General features: G+C 41.7%; 1 protein-coding gene across 1 annotated transcript in view; it reads right to left on the reverse strand.

The window, feature by feature from the left end:
• Positions 1 to 1,428: 1,428 nt before the first annotated feature.
• Positions 1,429 to 13,555, reverse strand: part of SLC9A4 (solute carrier family 9 member A4) — a 58,447-nt gene continuing 46,320 nt past the window's right edge. The window contains exons 10-12 of the mRNA XM_023211284.2: positions 9,564 to 9,695; positions 8,361 to 8,448; positions 1,429 to 2,584 (exon numbers count right to left, since the gene is read on the reverse strand). Coding sequence (XP_023067052.1) covers positions 2,226 to 2,584; positions 8,361 to 8,448; positions 9,564 to 9,695 — 579 coding nt within the window. The 3' untranslated portion in view covers positions 1,429 to 2,225. The remainder of the gene's footprint in view (positions 2,585 to 8,360; positions 8,449 to 9,563; positions 9,696 to 13,555) is intronic.

Below are 13,555 nucleotides of genomic sequence, written 5' to 3' on the forward strand. Positions count from 1 at the left end.
AGGTGAATTCTGATGACTTCTCTCCGCTGCTGTATCTCCATCTATGGTTTAAGGATAATGGCCCACTGCCTTTCTTTCATGGAGCACAGTTTTTTTCTTTTGTTGTTGATTGCTTGTTTCTTTAAACAAAGAGAACAAAATCTGGCGGGGTGCAGGGGCTCATGCCTATAATCCCAGCACTTTGGGAGGCCAAGGTAGGCAGATCACTTGAGGTCAGGAGTTGGAGACAAGCCTGGCCAACATGGCGAAACCCTGTCTCTACTAAAAATACCAAAATTAGCCAGATGTGGTGGTACGCACCTATAGTCCCAGCTACTTGGAAGGCTGAGGCAGGAGAATTGCTCCCCCAACCCGGGAGGCAGGGGTTGCAATGAGCAAAGATCATGCCACTGCACTCCAGTCTGGGTGGCAAAACAAAACAAAACAAAACAAAAAACAAACAAACAAAAAACCGAGGACAAAACCAAAGATTCCTGAGTTTTATGTGTGCTTCTATCCCTTTAGGCTGATTACTGTTATTTCATAGCGTGTAATTTTTATTAAAATCAAGATATTTAGACAATTTAGAAGCAACTTTATATTTCAGGTTCAGAAGGAGGAAGACAAATGGGCTTCTTTGATGGCCTTTCTACCACTGCAGCAGGAAAATGAGTTCAAGTCATAAAAAAAGATACATTCAGGAGAAAGCACATGTCTTCAGTAACTAGCATCCACGGGTTATATTAGAGGACAAGCAAGCATCCTTCAAGGAAAAACAAACTCTGAGTTGGCATCAGAGAGCATCTCAAGACCTCATTTTTATCATCTACAAAATAAAAATGCCTGATGACACCTTTTCAAATGCCCATTACAGCTCTAAAACGCTATCGTCAGTTTAACATTTATAATCTACCATGCACAAGGCACTGTGATAACTGATAACAAAAAAGATGAAAAAAAAGCCAAAAATTACAAAATAGGTAAAGGGGTGAGATAAAAAACACAACAGATAAATGGATAAAATTTAAAATGAAAAAACTGTCCTCCCTGTCCTTCAGCCCACTGACCACCAAAACAGACCGACGTGTGTATGCATAGACATAATTCACAGATAAGGTATATAGCATATCCAAAGGGATGTAGGGCACCAAGGGAGAAGGTAAAGGCTGGTCTAGGGAGCAGGATGCCCTTGATCATGGCCTTTAAAGACATATAAGATTAAATCAGCTGAGGATGGTAGAGATGCCAAAAACAGTGATGGCAAAAGGGTATTTGGTTAGTTGCATTAGTCATTTCACCCAATAACAATGCTTGATAAATGTTTGTTAACCTACTGGTGGCCAGAAGAGAGGGAAGGTGGAAGAGAAGACAAAAAGTGAGTAAAATTGAAGAGCTGGAGTGTGAGATTCAAGGTCAAATTCAGAGATAATGGGGATGGAAAATGAAATTGAAAAATAGTTTTATACCCCAGGGTAAAATGTCACACCCTACAAATGCACCCCTAATAAATACGTGTTGTTAATGTCATTGCTATTAAACTCCGTTTATGGCTATTTTGTTTCTAATGTTCATTTTTAAAATAAATATTCCAATTATGAAATAGACCATAACCCCACTGTTCACAGATTAATCCTATAGTGTGTATCACATCTATCATTGCTACTGACTAAATAAAGCAAATTCATAATAAATTTTATCTCTGATAAAACATAATTATTGCATATTGAACATGAAATCAAAATCAAATCAGTTTCATTTTGGAGGGAGGGCAATCCGACTATGAACTCACCATGGTTCACAGGGACTACATGTCCTTTTCTGTAAACACAGGGGGCTGAGTCAGGTGACTTCAAAGCCTCTTCTAGTTCTAATTGGATTATAAGTTGCACATGCATATTGGCAATGTGAATTACTGACCAATCGCATTTGTATTTCAATATATGGCTTGGATCTGATGCTCGTGATAGAAAGTTCTTAGGAATTCTTAGTGTCTAATTCCTGGGGTGATTAACTTCTTTCACTCACAGGGAATTCATCTAAAGGTATCCCACACTAAGAACATGGAAGAGCCTGCAAGTTTGCTCCCAGTCCTTGGAAAAAATCTTCCTGCTGCTTATAGATCGACGTCTAACAGCTTCAAAACGGCAAACTCAATAGCTCTATTCTGAATTCCAGAAATCCTTCTTTCACAGTCACAGGAAGACAGACTCTTGAGAAACACCAAAACAATCTTGTGGACAATAACACTATTTTTTTTGGAGCAAAGGACTGTGGGACCTGTTATGGTCCCTGCCGTGTCCACGGTCAGCTGTCCACCTCGACTGAACCTCGACCAAAGAGGCCTTGCCCTCACTCTCCCCTCCAGACTCACCCTCCTCATCCACTGCATGAAACAGAGGTTTGGGCCTTAAAGCCACCCTCCTTACGCCACCCAAGTACTCTTCTTGGCTTGTGTTTCTTTGATAACCAGAGTTGAATGCCTTCCTTCCTCTGTGTAGGCTCTTCATCGGGATTATTTCTTGTGCCTCTTGCTTCTGAAGCGACCCTATCCGAGAGAGTGCGCTGAACATGATGGATGGGGATCCTGGATCACTGCTGTCATCATCTAGGAAAACATCATGGCAAGAAGGGGAAAGAACAAGACTTAAGATCAGAGGTAAGACTTAATATCCACATGGCGGGAAGTCAGAGTGAAGCAAAGCCTTGCCTGAGGTTTCAACTCTACGCTCAACTTTCTTATCAGCACAATTTTTCCTTCTCGAGGACACTGCCCGAAGCAGATGGGAGGACAGAAGCTCTAAGTGCAGTGTCATAAATAAATAGACATGCATGAAAAATGGTGTATCAAGCCAGTCTCCCCAGGCAAGTAAGGTTGTGTCTTTTTACAGAATCAGATCAGTTGGCCATAGACATAAACCATGGGACACAAAGATGCTTGGTCTTGTCCAAAGCCAACGCTACACAGAAGGTTATGTGGTGCAGCCATCTGAAAGTGGTTGCTTTTATCTTGGTTTGCTTTTTAATCAGTGGTTACCAGAAAGCATTACATCTGAATTCCAATCCTTTGATACAGAAAAAGTCAATCCTGGAGAAAGGGGGATAGAAGGGAGCCACAGCAGAGACCAGGGTGTGACCGGATGCCCTCCTTTCAGAGGAGTAAGCAGGTGACAGACTGTGACTGGCACTTGATGGGAACTTCCCTTTCCTGATAATTTACTATATGCCTGTCACTGTGCTCATCCTTTTACATATATCATGCCATTGAATCCTCATAGCTGCACTTCCAGCTGAGTAAAGTTATGAATCTCACAGGTAAAGTGGCTGAGGTTTCACAAGGTTAAGCAATGCTCAATATCACAAGCTGGTGAATATGGGACCAGAGTTTGAGCAGAGCCTGCCCAGCTTCGAATCCACTTCTTACCATCAGGTCTCCTTGCTGTCTCCTTGGTGCATCCACCTGCATGAGGGAGGGCTACCTCGTGCAAGGGAAGCCAGCAGCTGTGTATGCAATGTCCCCTCTTGGATTCTCTTCCAGACCCCTAACCCGTGCCTAGGACATTGCCTTGTCCCCACTTCAATGTGCACACATCTTTAAAGGAATATTTCTCACATATCTCATTTACTCTCATTTCCTCAAAGTCTTAGCCTCATAAATTTATTTTCCCTTTAAAAATTCTCCTAAGAACTTAGGTATTTTTAATCTGAAAGCCGTGTTCCTTCTCTCATTCTTCCTCCTAAGAAACAAAACAAAAACTCCACGCCTAGAATGAATGTGCCCAAAGATTTACACTTGAAAAAATGTATTTGGAATGTGGGACCCCTGAAAATCTTAAAATATTCTGTTCAATAATGTTTCTCTAAAATGTGACCCAATTATACTAAGAAGGTAACTTGGAAATTGGGCAAGGGAGACCAACTTCTTTCAATAAAGAAAACATTAATTAATATATCTGTCCATTGTTTTCCATGACTTCCCTTTAATGTGTGCTCTGTGACGAGGCCTGGGACCAGTCCCTCTGGATCCTTGGTGCTTGAAGCACTAGCTAAGGAAACAATGGCCTGGAGGCTTCTGCCCCCAAACCCTGTTCTCTCTCTCCAACCTTTCCTGTTGAGCGCCCCATCAGTGGACAGACCTTAGTTGTGGTTTCGGTTTCCCAACCACCCTCTGGGTTATTTTACAGTGGACTCCAAGCTCTAGGAAGAGGCATGGGTGTGTGACTTGCAAAGTTTCACTCAGCTTAGAGCTGCCCAAAATTGAAGGAAGAAGTTGGCTGGAAAGCAGAAGGCAGAAAAAGGAAGAGTGAGGACTGTGTTTCGTCCTTTTTGCATAACTCTGCTCCACATGGGCACCCAGGCAGTGCAGTTCCAGGCAGAGCAGTGGATACTTTGTCAACAAAATCTGAGCATCTGTTCTTTTACCTCCCACCTGACCGACAGCCTGAACTTCTGGACATGGGCACCCTGGCGTGAAAGGAGAAATAAGGAAGGTACTTCTGCTCAGCGCAGGGCGAGCCCCAACACACAGAGGATGAACTACCTGACGCAGGATACACTGTTCAGACACCCAAACCTGGAGTGCAACCCTCCCCACCTCCATATTTTTTAAACTTGTGGTAAAATATACATAACACAAAATTGACCATTTTAACCATTTTTTCGTCTAACTGTAAATAAGTGTACAGTTCATTGCATGAAGTGCATTCACATTGTTGTGTTATCATCACCACCGTTCATCTCCAGAGCTTTTTCATCTGCCTCGATGCACATGGATTCTAAGCAGCCTCGTCATTTAAGGGGTTTCCAGGCAAGACCTCTCTACTTATAACACCAAGTGAGCCCTAAAGGCAAAAGAACCCCAAAAGAGCATGTGAAGTCCTCCAAACCAGCATGGAGCTCCAAGACATCCAGAACAAGAAAAGTCCTGACCCTGGAGGGCAAGGGGAGTGCTAGGAAGGGAAGCATTCTCCAAGTTTCAGGCGGGTTAGCCAGGGACTGCTTGCCTGCAGAATGAGAGTCTCCACTGTCTCCCCTAGATCCCCTCTAGCCATTCTCCTGGTGCAGAGAGACTTCAGGTTTGGAAAGAAGGATTCCAGTGATCAATTGTGCTTGGCTACACATTGAGGACTATCTCAGCCTTATCCTCATCATTATTATAATCCTTTTTAAATGTATCATGGTTTATTCTTTTTCATAAATCATAACCATAGAAATTACAAATTATTCACAGTAGAGTTAATTCCAAGCAAGCCAGAAATGAGTCTGCATATACAGGCATAAGTTTCCATGACAAATAAGAACAAGTATATAAAATCCTACAGACATACGACCCATAACGTATTGCGGAGCACTGATTTCCCATCTTTAAAACTTATTAAAGAAAACTGCTAACATAAGTGCTATTTCATTACTTTTCCCTCAGATTTCTAGTTTAACCACTCTCTTTATTCACCTAGTTGAAACTTAGAACCAGTCGAGTATATGTAAAAGAAAAGAAATCATTGGGACTAACAGTTCTTTCCAAGTCTGAATTAATTCGTGTAGAACCGACATTGTGAGGCGTTCTCTTTCTTTCCAAGAACATCTGTATTTACCCAAGTCAAGGCTTCCTTAAGTCCCTAAGTAGTAATAGTAATAACGACTAATATTTCTTGCACATCTACTTGGTTCCAGGCTCTGTTCTAGCGGCTTTATGTACCTGTTCATATGTGTACCCTGCATGTATGAGACTGGCTTTGCATCAGGACAATACAATTGCATATGGAGGGAACCAATATTATCCTCTTCATAGACCAGAAATGACAGTGTGGAGAAGTAGAATTTTATTTTTCCTTCATATAGACCCTGTCTGTTTTTTTCCTGGCATTTTATGGCTTTGACTGAAAGTGTGACTGAGATATCCTTTAGTGAGGACATCTATTAAAAGGCTAGGATCCTGTGACCTGTTTATTATCTAGTGAATCATGTATGTATGTTTCCAAATGTTAAACAACTCTCAAACTCTGGAATAAACCCACTTTGCAAGGTGTATTGTACTTTTAATGTTCTGCTGTATTTTGTTTCTAATGCTTATTTAAGATTTGTTTATTAGTGCTCAAATCAGGCTGCTCTGTGGTCATCTCCTGCTACCATAGTCATGCGGTATTGATGCTCGTCTCTTAAGAAATAACTGTCGTCCGCGCATGGTGGCTCACACCTGTAATCCTAGCATGTTAGGGGGTGAGGCAGGAGGATCCCTTGTGCCCAGGAGTTAGAGATCAGCCTGGGCAACATAGAGAGACCCTGTCCCTTTTTAAAATTTTTTTCTAAAAAAATTTAAATTAAAAAAAAATAACAGTGACACTTTCTTGTTTTCTCACTCAAATAACAAAAAACTGGTGCCAGGTTATTTGTACCAGGAAGATTATTTTTAAAAATTAAACTATTGAGCAGGCTCGGTAGCTCATGCCTGTAATCCCAGCACTTTGGGAGGCCAAGGCGGGGAGATCACCTGAGGTCAGGAGTTCAAGACTAGCCTGGCCAACATGGTGAAACCCCGTCTCTACTGAAAATACAAAAATTGGCCAGGTGTGGTGGCACATGCCTGTAATCCCAGCTACTCGGGAGGCTGAGGCGGGAGAATCACTTCAACTCAAGAGGCAGAGGTTGCAGTGAGCTGAGATCGTTCCACTGCACTCCAGCCGGGGTGACAGAGAGAGACTGGCCTCAAAAAAATAAATCATTGGCATCATATAGGAGAGAAAATGGATGAAGAACCTTTGTTATATAGGATTCCTCAGATTCATCTCAAGAAAATCAACAACCAAATAGAAACAAAACAAAACAAAACAAAAAATGAGCAAAGGCAGAAACAGAAAACTTCACCCCAAGAAATATCATTGTTTCCAAAATGTGAAAGATGTTCAACTTCACTAAAAATCAAAGAGATTCATATGAATTGAATCTGGCATATAAATTTTATGCTATCATATCACAGATTACTCAAAAGTTTGACAGCAGCCCAGTGGTATTAGGAAAAGATCATTCTTACAGACTGTTGTTGTGAGGGCAAATTAGTGACATAATCTTTTGTGATGGTGTTTTGACAATATCTGTAAAAATTTAAATCTATATGAATTTGACCTCAAAATTTTACTTCCAGGAAAATATACTAAGGGAATAATTGCTTATTTGTGAAAATACCAATCACAAGTGGTCCAGAGTCCTTATTATGTATTGTTGTTTGTATTTATTAAAAGTTGATAATACCTTAAGTATTAATTAGGAATTAGCTTAATAAGCTTTGGCACATGCATGTAATTCTTATTAACTCATTAAAAATGAGTATTAGATCCACATCTATTGGCATAGAAACCTATGTACAACATTTGTTCAGTGAACTAGGCAATTTATAAAAATTGCAAAACAATGACTATACTTTGATTTTTGTGTATAATATGATGCAATGTTTCTGTGATTTTTTTGTGGGGGGAGGTGTCAGTATGAGTAGCGTGGGGTCAGGCAGGTATAGGAAGAATTCTAGAAGGATGTTCACCAAAACATTCTATGGTGATTATACCTTGGCATTGAGGTTGCAAGTGCTTCTAACTTTCTTTTTCGTGCTTTTCTCTACTGAATGATTTTAATTTTGTATCAAGTATGTTTTTAAATCAGAAAAAAAGTTTCATTTTGAGGTAATTACATCTACTCCTTCAAGATTAAATACTAAAATCCTATGTTTAGTTTACTTGAATTTCCAACGTGATTTTAACACTTAAAAATTAGGAAAATAAAAATAGATAACATGGCATGTTACACATATTATGTCACCTTTTGCTAATAGCAAATCATTTTATACACACATAAAAATAGTAACTTTGCTTTTATTAGAATAATAAAGTTTCAATAATTCTAAGAATTCCACTTAATTAAATATTAAGTGGAAAACATTTAATCAGTAAGTCTGGTGAAATCATTTTAGTGAAATTAAGCCAGGTTTGGAAAATTCTGCTCATATTTAGACGGTGGGTAAATATTAGAACTTCAGCAAAACACCCGTTTCACATTTCTTCAAGATGTGATCAAATTATGACCCTTGGGCTCTGTCTGGCCTACTTCCTCTTTGTGTATGGCCTGTCAACTACAAATGGTTAGTACATTTTTAAGGGGCTGAAAAAATTAAAAGAAGATAATATTTCATGAAAAGTGAAAATTGTATGAAATTCAAATTTCAATGTTCATGAACAAAGTTACGAGTTTCATCTATAAAAGAAGTTGTTTTCTTTTCCTTATCATATAAGTAACCTACATAATGTTCTTAATGTTGCCTCTTGTTCCACACCCACAGATATTTACCATCTGACCCTTTAAAGAAAAGCAGCAGAGAAGCCAGGCATGCAGCTTACCTGAGAACTCAGCAGCCCTTGTGTCTCTTCCCGCAGACTGGGGATTCCCGTAGGGGAAGGAGAGGTAGCGGATATTCTTGGTGCCAGCCTGTGGGTAGTAAGTAGAAAGAAAAAGCAGAATAAGCTGCCTCAATTCAGAGCTTCACGTGGCAAATAAAGGGAAAGGCCAGACACTTTGGCTTACGCCTCTAATCGCAGCACTTTGGGAGGCAAAGGTGAGTGGATCACCTGAGGTCAAGAATTCAAGACCAGCCTGGCCAACATGGTGAAACCTTGTCTCTACTAAAAATACAAAAATTAGCAGGGCATGGTCACAGGCACCTGTAATCCCAGCTACTCAGGAGGCTGAGGCAGGAGAATCGCATGAACCCGGGAGGCAGAGGTTGTAGTGAGCTGAGATCACACCACCCACTGCACTCCAGTCTGGGTGACAGAATGAGACTCCATCTCAAAAGTAATAAAATAAAATAAAGGGAGGAACACAGACCTGTTCTGTGGCATCTTGTTTGGATTACTGGCTTTTAGTTTTTTTGTTTTGAGAAAGCAGACCACACCAGTCTCCAATATGTATTTCCTTTCCCTCTCATGACAAAATAGACCATTAGCAACCTTTCAAAGTTACTCGCATATCCCCACTGAGGATAGGTTTGAGATTAGGGCCTGCTTCTCACCCAGGCTCCATACAAACTGCAGGTAAGACTGGTTTGTTATGGCCTCAATGGGAAGAGTGCAGGAACACAGTGGCTGATGTGAAGGTGAGCCCAGGAGTCTTGGTAACAACCAATCCCTTCCTATACCTTTTGGGGAGAGAAGTAAGCATCCTGGGGTCAGATGGCCTGGTCCAGAGCCAGACCCCATGGTGACCAGGTACTGACCATGAGGACGGAAGGGCATGGCAGTACCTGGTCACCATAAGGTCTGGGTCTGGACTCACAGCACATCAAGTGCATTGCAGTCCTTGACCCACCCTGGAGGGCAGCACGCTATGGGCAGATGCCTTCAGTCCCTAAGGCCCTGAACCCACAGAAAAAGGTTGCTCTGGTGTCCTGCACTCTTGCCTTAGTATCTCTCAGGTAACAAGGTAGGGTTTTGTTTGTGTAAATATTGATGGTCATGCATGTGAGATCCTGTACAGGAACAGGCTCAGCAGGTAACAAACACTTGCAGACTGAAGGAATGTCCCAGTCCCCAGCCCCAATGTACCGGCTTTCCCCAGGGCAGGCTGTGGCCTTTCCTCATGCTCTCCCTTAAGGTGTTCTGGCGGCGGATCAGAATCTCTTTAGCCTGCTTCTCACTTGTTTGGGGTTTGAGGTTATATTTGTTGTAGGACAGGGTCTGCAGAGAAAATGGAATGTCAAATACATAAGGACTCCTTCATACAACTTTCAGCCAAGGAAGCCATGGAAACATCAGGAACCTAAGACCAGGAGAACAGGTGAGCACCTTGGAGGTCAGCTAAGCATTTGCCTTGATTACGAATGAGCAAGTTTCAGTCCTAGGAAGAAAAGTCTGTGACCCCAGGTCACTGCTCTCAGGGCGGAGCTGTGGCTGGAGCCTCTGCCTTCTGCTCTAATCCTTACAGCGGTCCTTCCCTTAGTTATCCACAGACTCGGCCTGCCCCATACATACACTTTCCTTTCCAGGTCATGTTTTTGATGCCAGGCCAGTGAATTTAATAAGAAAGGAAAATATCAAAACTAAACTACTTTGGGAATTTCCATAGGGCTGTTGCCTTTTAATTTTACCAATTAAGGATACCTACACCTGCATGCACACACACACACACACACACGATTTCTATCAACCACTATCATCAATTCAGAAAGAAAGTCTCTTAACCAAAGTCACAAGAAGAACATAATTTGAGATTAAAAAAAAAAATAGTCCTTCAAATTGAATCCATTTATCTTTATGAGAATGTCTTCCTTGTCCTTTACCCCAGACCAATGGAAACTTGTCATGGACCCTAGGCCAACATTAGTCAGTCCTCAGACAAATGTTTGCAAAATGCTTAACTGAAATTTCTTCTCCTTCTTGGTGCTCACTAAAGGCCCACCAGCAAATGCCCAGTTTGCCAGGGGTCAGTAGGTGACACACTGTATGCACTGATAAACCACAAAGTCCTGGTAGATGACAGGATCGGGACTGCAGGGGCTCTCCCTCCCAAGTGACGGATGCTGTGATAGGGATAGTCAGTTCCACTTCAACAGAGAAAATGCTCTATGTGCCCTCAGGTGCTGTGGAAGGCACAGGATTAAATAAGTGAGTAAATTAGAACTACAGTCTTCCAAAGGCTTACAGTTTCCTGGAGAAGTCAAACCAATAGGGATAAGATGCTATGTGTGCAGGTAAGTGATAAGATTCTGGGATCATCAGGGGGTCATAGAGTACAGGCAAAAGGCATTTCATCCAGTCTTGTATGGAAAGGTTCAGTGTACTGAGATAAGTCTTGAAAGGTAAGTGAGTGTTACCCTGGGAATAAATTCCAGGAAGAGAATACACATGAACTAAGACATCAGCTGGTAACCACCTTGGAGGTGAGAGGACAGTCAGAGGATGTGCTGGAAAAGAGCCAGAAATGAGTCTGTTACCACGAAAGAATGAGGTGCTTCATTCAAAGTGTGAGAGAGGTGAGACTGGAGGGGCATGGAGGGGCTGGGGTCAGGCCACAGGTAGCCTGCCAAGGAGTAGAGGCTGCATTTTTCAGGCCATGTGTTTTTTAGGTGGGTGCACACACTCTAAAAAGTGCCACAAGATGCCCCACAGGGTGAGAAAGAAAATACTGATACTTCTATTTCTATTGATTTTTATCCAAACAAATACAAAGCATATTAAGCTCTATTAGTATTTAATATATGAATGTATAACAGGCCCTCACTCAGTCCATACATGAGACGGTCAAGTCAACAAGGGATTCACAATGGCATCCTCATAGGTTTCACCAGCTTGCAGTTCATTGTGTTTCAGTGTGTGTGCATCCAGTTAAGTAGATGTGTGGTTTCCATTTGCTATTAACTAAAGTAACCCTCACAAAATAGATAATTGTATTTTAAAAGTGTTGTATAGAAGGTGTAAACTGGACTGCGAAGGTGGCTCACACTTGTAATCCTAGCACTTCAGGAGGCCAAGACATGTGGTTCACTGAGCCCAGTAGTTTGAGACTGACCTGGGCAATGTAACTAAACCCTATCTCTACAAAAAATACAAAAAAAAAAAAAAAAAAATAGCTGGGTATGGTGGTGTGAACCTGCCATCCTAGCTACTCATGAAGCTGAGGTGGGAGAATCGCTTGAGTGTAGGAGGTCAAAGCCACAGTGAGCCATGCCATGAAAATGCCACCGCACTCTAGCCTGGGTGACAGAGTGACAGTGACACCTGTCTCCAAGGGAAAAGAAAAGAAGGCATAAACTGAAGGCCAAGGGAACAATGAGGGAAGGGTAAATCCAACTTTCTCCTTCTCCCAATGGGAGCTCTTTATCGTCCACTTTTGGCAAATTAACAGATCTGACAAGAATTTTCCCCAAAAAGTTGAATTTTGAAAACAGTTTGAAATATGAATTCTTCTCTATCATTAGTAATGATACACCTCAACCTATGTTCATTTTATACATTGAAATATTAAAAATGGTAACATGACACGATCGTGAAAAGTAAAACAAGAATTAGGAATATAGACAAACTTTTACAATTGTTTATCAATTTTAAAATCATGCAAAACTGAATGCAGTGTGTGTGTGTGTACGTGTGTGTTTGTATACATGCAGTGTATTGCTAGTAGGATTTCCTACACCTAGACTTGGGAGGAGGTTGTACTTTTTAAGGAACACTTGGGCAGTTAGCTTCCTATTTCATCTCCCATAACCTCCCATGACCCACGTGCTTCTCTATTTTGCCTGTCTGCAGGGAGCATAGAAGCCTCTATGCATATAATGTGCATGCAAGTTTCTTCCCTCCTCTCCCTCCATTTCTGTGTTACAGTGGAGCTTGTACTTCCACTGGACCTTGAGTCCTAAAGGAGAAGGAGCTTTGTCTCATTCACTGCAGTGTTCCTGATGCCCGGCACATTCTAGATGTGCATTAACTATTTGCTGAAGGAAACTGAAATTGCTCTCTTCCTTTGAAAGCATGTAGAAATTCTGAGAGTAATCTGATTATCCAGGCTACTCAGGAACCACCCATCAATCTGTGACCTATCCGGGGGGTTTGGGCTGAAGCCAGTTCCTTCTCTTGTAAGTTTAGTCATAGTGTTTCTCAACCTCCATCCCCACTGGGTTTCAGAGAGCTTCCTCTGCGGTTGTCCTACCAGGAACCTCCAGAGGTGAGTCCTTTAAGTTTTCCACCCATGAAGATTCTGTCCTGGGTTTACTGAGTCAAAGGACTTCAAACAGAATTGGCTGGAGTCCTCCTAGGAGCAACAGACACAGCAGGGCCAGCTCAGTTTTGGATCAACTCTGCATTAGGGTCGCCCAGAGTCAAACTCTGCATTCATCCTGGTCTTGCTCTGAGGTAAATCCCGATGCCCAAGATGGCCTCTTTCAAGATGTGAACAGTGAGAAATGTCCTGGCTACCAGGCCTGCATCTATTATCCAGGCTACAGAGTGCAGGATGGTTAATGTACACCCTTTGTGACATTCCTCAAAAATGTAGACTGTCTGCTAGAAACAGAGTAAATGTATAATTGTCCTGAGTTGCATTTTCAGGTAGACTTTTCCTTCAAGAGATCAAGAGGACCGTGGTGGAAGAGAGAATTCTCATGACCTTTGTAAAGCTGAGTAAGGAGAGGAAGACGGGAAGGGGTAAGACTGGTGAGTTTGCAAAGTAGAGTCAAAAAGCCACCTCATAGGCTTGTAACTGCCCTCTGTTTATCAATTGCGTTCTCCCTATTTGGCTCCCATGGTCGTCAGCAATAAACTTCTTAAATGGAAAGAGGCCTTTGTGCTTTAATTTGAGGGCAATGAGGAAGGGAGGTGCTGTATATCTTAGAAAGCAGAACTCTGGAAAGCAGAATGCATAGGATACTTATTAAAAGAGATGTAAGGAGGCTATCTTGGAAACTGCATCCAACGAAGAAAAGAAAGGATGAGCAGTTGACCTTATTTTAGACTGGATTAGAGTCCAAGGATCTTCATCTCCATTTCCAGACCTTTCCCTAAACTTGATCTTCATCCACATAGGGAAAAGGCTGAGTAACAGG

Source organism: Piliocolobus tephrosceles, chromosome 15 (assembly GCF_002776525.5).
Source record: "Piliocolobus tephrosceles isolate RC106 chromosome 15, ASM277652v3, whole genome shotgun sequence".
NCBI lineage: Eukaryota > Metazoa > Chordata > Mammalia > Primates > Cercopithecidae > Piliocolobus > Piliocolobus tephrosceles.